Below are 5,213 nucleotides of genomic sequence, written 5' to 3' on the forward strand. Positions count from 1 at the left end.
TCCATGAACATCTCAGGCTGATTAGTTTCCTCCTCTTAAACTTCCAGTATCATCACTCTCAAACCTTGTTTAGGTGGAAGAACATCATGAGATACAAATAACTACGTGTTATTTTAACTACGTGTTATTTTAACTATGTGTTAACTATGGGAACACACAGGCTTGTCTGTTTCTGGAATAAGGACTTTCTTATGACCTCTGGTGGCCCAGCAGATAAGGAGTCACACTGCCAACTCCAAGAGAGGTGGTTTGAATCCGTGGGAGAAAGCTGGGCAATCTTCCCCTGTGCAGTTTACAGCCTCTGAAAACCTGCTGGAGGGTCAGCTACGAGCTGGTTCTCACTTGACAGCACTCAGGAGCAGCATTCAGGGACGGGGGAGGCTGCCTGTTATGTGAGGTCAGGCATTCCCCCCTCACCCGCTCACCGTCCCAGGGAATTTCTGTAAACTTTCCCGGAAGCAAAGGCCTCATCTTCCTCCCATGCTGCGGCTGACAGGTTTGAACCGCTGAGCTGTCAGTTGGCAGGTAAGTGCTTAAGCAACACACGACCCTCTCCATCTCTGCCCAAACCCAGTGTTCCCAGTCGATTCTGACTCACGGCAGCTCTCCCCCAGGATTCTGAGGCTGCAAATCTCTGCAGGAGAGCAGCTGGTGTGGCAGGACCACCAACCTTCCAGTTTGCAGCACGTTAATAATTTGCACCAACCAGGACTCCCCAGTAAATGAGACTCAGCAACTGCACGCATTGCTGTCGAGTCGCGAATCACTCAGAGCTGACCCTGCCTTTGGATTCTGACGTTCTACATCATGAGAGGACAGTGTCCACGTTTCTCCTGAGGACATCCTGGTGGACTCGAACCAAGAGAGAGGCTCGACCTTTGGGTTAGCCGCACAACTCCCTGTGGGCTACACCCCTATTGCTCCCAAATAAATGAGGGGGCTCATAAAATTGAAACATGGCACATACCAAGACATGGATCATGCAGGTACTGGGGTCTGGCTAACTGCAGACATCAGTATGCAGCTAGGTAATTACCAAGCGATGTGGTGGCACAGGGCACAACATGCTGTGCTGTTAACCAAAAGGTCAGGAGTTCAAACCCAGCAGCTGCTCCTTGGGAGACAGATGAGCTCTCTCTCTTTTTCTTTTTTTTTAATTGTGAAAAACATGTATAGGGATCTAAGAGGGTGAGGGTTGGGAGCAGAAGAGTGGGGATGGGCAGGGATGAAATCTCAGGGCTGCACAGTTTGGTGGGTGGAGGGAGTGGGTGAAAGAGATGAGAAAGATCCAGCGGGGACCAGAAGAGATGAACGATCTTTTCCCATTAAGATTTCCACCTCAGAGGATGCACAGTGGGTGGGGCGGGGAAGCCAGCCAGAAGACGACTTTCTGCAGAGCAAAGGTCTCAGAAGAAAGGTCTGTCCCAACATTTAAACCAGATGCGGCCCCTCTCAAGTTGCGAGCCAATAAATAACCTATCAGTGCTAAAATGGAAAGAAAAGGGACACGTGACAAGGAGAGTCTCACCGTTAAAGTAGAATTTCAGCCTGTTGGCAAATATGTTGGCCGGAGGGATGCTGAGCTTGGTGGCCACGTGCTCCACGATGCTCCGGAAGCCACCGGAGATCAGGAAGACCTGGACGTTTCGCTCGTGGAGGCGACTCACCAGCTCCCTGCAGGAACAAAGCAGAAACACTGGGCATGTTCACACAGAGGGGCTGAAATGCGAACGAGAAACGGCAACGTGTATTCTTCTCCTGGAACGTGTGCCTGGGGGACATCTGACGACACGACCTGGTGAATTCATGTTTCATACACACTTTTCTGGAGTCCCTTGGAAGTCATGACTGCTAACCGAGAAAGTCAGAGGTTCAAGTCTACCCTTGGTGCCTCAGAAGAAAAGCCTGGTGATCGATTCACTTTGAAAATGTCTGTCCTAGGACCCTGTGGAGCACAGGTCTACTCTGACATGCATGGAGCCATCACAAGTCAGAAATAGCACAATGGAAACTGGAGTTTTTTGCTTCAAGTATAATTTTCTATTTCTTCCTGGTGATTGTTTGCTGTTACTCTTGTTAAAGTTGTGGCATAAATATCAGGTAAGACTTGTCATGATAGCTTTGCGATAAGGTGGTGGGCAATAGTGGAGGACCCATCTTCGCTAAAATCTGCAAATGCACCTGCTTTCTATGAACTGGATTTGTAATTTGGATTTCTGGATTTACGTTAGTGCGTTGGGGTAAGAACGATACAACCTTGGGCGCTGTACCATCAGTGGCAGCTGCGGGAAGTGCTGTTCTATGTCACTTTTACTGTGAAGGGCTTTCGCGGACGCTGAAGTTAGAACCATCTAGTTCCGATCTGGAAGTCACGCAGGCACCATCCTGGCCAGAAGGACGGTCAGCCTGAGGCAACGGAGGCCCAGGTGGCCGCCGGCTTACCAGGAGCTTTATTAAACCTGGATGTCTTTCATTTTTTTGGACTTTTTAAAAATTCTCTTGAATTTTGTACACCAATGTTCACAGCAGCATTATTCACCATCGCAAGAACATGGAAACAGCCCAAATGTCCAACCACAAACGAATGGATTGAGAAATTATGGTACATTCACACCTTGGAATATTCTGTAGCATGCAGGAGCAACGATTTTGTAAATTATTACCTAACTTGGGAGGGACTGGAGAGCATTATGCTGAGTGAACTAACTCAAAGATAAATATTGTATAAACCCGTTATTGTAGAATGAGTATAAGGATCCAGGAGGGGTGAGAGAGGCTAGTAGCAGAGGGATGTGGATGTATAGGGGGAAGGGGAGATTAATCATGGGGTTGTACAATTTTATGGGTGGGGGGTGAGGGAAATGGAAAGAATTCGAATTTGTATTAGAATTTTGTAAATAAACTAATGAAAAAGAAATTCTCTTGAGCATCTGTAAGTAAAAATAAACTTTAGCCTTTAAAAGGAAAAAAAAATTCTAAACTCCAGCAGCCTACAGGTTATAAATGCCCAGCGACCTTTTGGTTTGCAGCTGAAGGCCTTAACCATTGTGAAGACAAGGCCGTGGCCTACAAGACACCTGGATTTTAGACTTAAAGTTATCAGAGAAAACACATTTTTGTTTGCTTTTTTCCCCCAAAAAAATAAAAACCATATACAAGTATGGGGAGAACCATGCAGGTGGGAATTCTCAGGTTCGGGGCCACACTCTCAGGAGAACATGCCCCCTGAGGGGTGGTTGGTGGGGTTCTCTCACCTTATCCCGGGGGTCAGGTGTGGGGGGTGCTCCGCTAACAGCCTCTGCACCTGTTCCCTGGACGGCTGGATCAGGGCCAGGCGCTCGGTGAGGGCGGCCTTGAATGGCACCGCCCCGCCCATGGCCCGGCGGGTCCTGGGAGGAAGACCCAGCAGTCAGAACCCTCAGACCTGGTACTCGGCCCAGCCCCTCCCAACACGCACCTGGGGGAGCCCCTGCACCACAGACCTGCACACTACCACGGGGTGACCTGGAACAGACTAAAGCGTGCTGGAGAAGCTGGTCTCCACGAGTACCTTTCGCCCAGTGAACAGGGTTCACACCTCCTGTCTGTGGGCTTCTTCCTTGGGAGTTGTCAGGGATTGAACCGTGTCCCCCCCAAACTACATGTGTATGAATGGACTGAACAGTGTCCCCAAAAAATACATGTGTATGCTGTATAGCTCAGAAATGCTGTAATGACCCTTCTCACCCAGAACTGATGAAACGAGCAGTTGTCAAAGGCTTAAGTAGGGAATAATGTTGTTAAGCGCCATGGAGTCGTAACGCCATCACAGCCCTGATCTGATGGAAGGGGAGTGTCGGGGGGGCGGGTGCTGGGGTCTCATGGGAAGTGAAAGGAGAGAGGGGGACCTCAGCATCACCAAGAACACAATACCCAGAATGGAACATGTCCTGGAGACTTGGTCTCAGCACTGGGAGACTCCTGGTCACCAGTGGTGTCCAAGGCACACGGAGATTCCTACGAAGCCCTGTGCCTATGGATGCTGAAGGACACAGGGACCCTCCAAGGGGACCGAGAGGGCCTTCCTCCAGAGCCGCACCCTGAATTTGGACTTCTAGCTCCTGAACTGTCAGACAGTAACAATCTGACACATCACCCACTTACACCATTTCTGTCAGAGCAACACCGGAGACAGAAGCCAGGTGCTTAGCGGAGCAGGGAAGAACCCTGAAGTCTGGGGCACGTGGACACCTGAACACGACATGCTTGGGGACCTGCTGGTCGCAGGCAGAGCTGGGACAGTTACAGAAGAGGCTGGTACTGCTGCACCAGCAGGTGTGAGGGATGGAGGGAGAGGCTCTGACCCAGTGGGCCCAAGACTCCAGACAGAGCAGCTTTCTCATAAACCCTGAAGGCCACCTTGTTCTGCCATGACGCAGAGCTGAACAGTCAGGGCCTTCCGGCTGTGCTCATCTCGGGACTGGCTGTATCACGCGTCAAGCTGGGAGGGTTTCTTCTCTGTTACAGACTGAGCTCATGTTCAATATTGTGTTGGATGGATACATGCATGCGCTTTCAAACCCACCGCTAAATGGTTGAATAAAAGCCCGTCACACCCACATTTCCCAGCTGGGGATGAAACCTGGGCACCTGGCTCTGTCCTGGCATTTCACCCAGAACTCTCCCTCCACCTCCAAACCCCTTAGCTCTCAGTACACCCTGCAAATACCGTGCCTACATTTCCGAGACAGCGTCTTCAACACCACAGAACTTGGCCAGCTCGTCGATCCCTTCTTCTCGGATGACCGTGCTGTCGACGTCGAAACAGACGGCATCAGCCGAACAGAAAAGGTTCCTCAGCTCTGAGTGGGAGACCATCCCTGGGAGAATGCGCCTCCTGACAGACAGAAGGCACGTGTGTCCAGAGATGGAAAGCAGGCTCCCAATAGGGTCCCCACCGGAGCCCCAGTAGGACAGTGGGAAAGTGCTCCACAGCTGTCTGAGAGGCCGGAGGCCCCTTGCCCCAGTCACTAGGCAGGAAGATGCAGCAGTCCACTTCCATAAACTCAGAGCCATGGGAACTGTCACAGATTGAATTGTGCCCCCAAAATACATGTGTGTGCCCATCTGTCTCCTGCGGAGCAGCGGATGGATTTGAACTACCTGCCTTTGAGATGGCAATACAACTCCTTACAACTAAGCTACCAGCGCTGTCTACAGGTTGAATACAAACC

At 50.6% G+C, this 5,213-nt stretch overlaps 1 protein-coding gene across 1 annotated transcript in view; it reads right to left on the minus strand.

Annotated features, from left to right (window-relative positions):
• Window positions 1-4,869, minus strand: part of PSPH (phosphoserine phosphatase) — a 6,717-nt gene extending 1,848 nt beyond the window's left edge. The window contains exons 1-3 of the mRNA XM_006889645.1: window positions 4,718-4,869; window positions 3,255-3,389; window positions 1,530-1,674 (exon numbers count right to left, since the gene is read on the minus strand). Of these exons, the coding sequence (XP_006889707.1) occupies window positions 1,530-1,674; window positions 3,255-3,389; window positions 4,718-4,857 (420 nt within the window). The 5' untranslated portion in view covers window positions 4,858-4,869. The remainder of the gene's footprint in view (window positions 1-1,529; window positions 1,675-3,254; window positions 3,390-4,717) is intronic.
• Between the last annotated feature and the right edge of the window lie 344 nt (window positions 4,870-5,213).

The sequence above is a fragment of the Elephantulus edwardii genome, unplaced genomic scaffold (genome assembly GCF_000299155.1).
Source record: "Elephantulus edwardii isolate Elephantulus edwardi_28Jun2011 unplaced genomic scaffold, EleEdw1.0 scaffold00080, whole genome shotgun sequence".
Classification (NCBI taxonomy): Eukaryota; Metazoa; Chordata; class Mammalia; order Macroscelidea; family Macroscelididae; genus Elephantulus; species Elephantulus edwardii.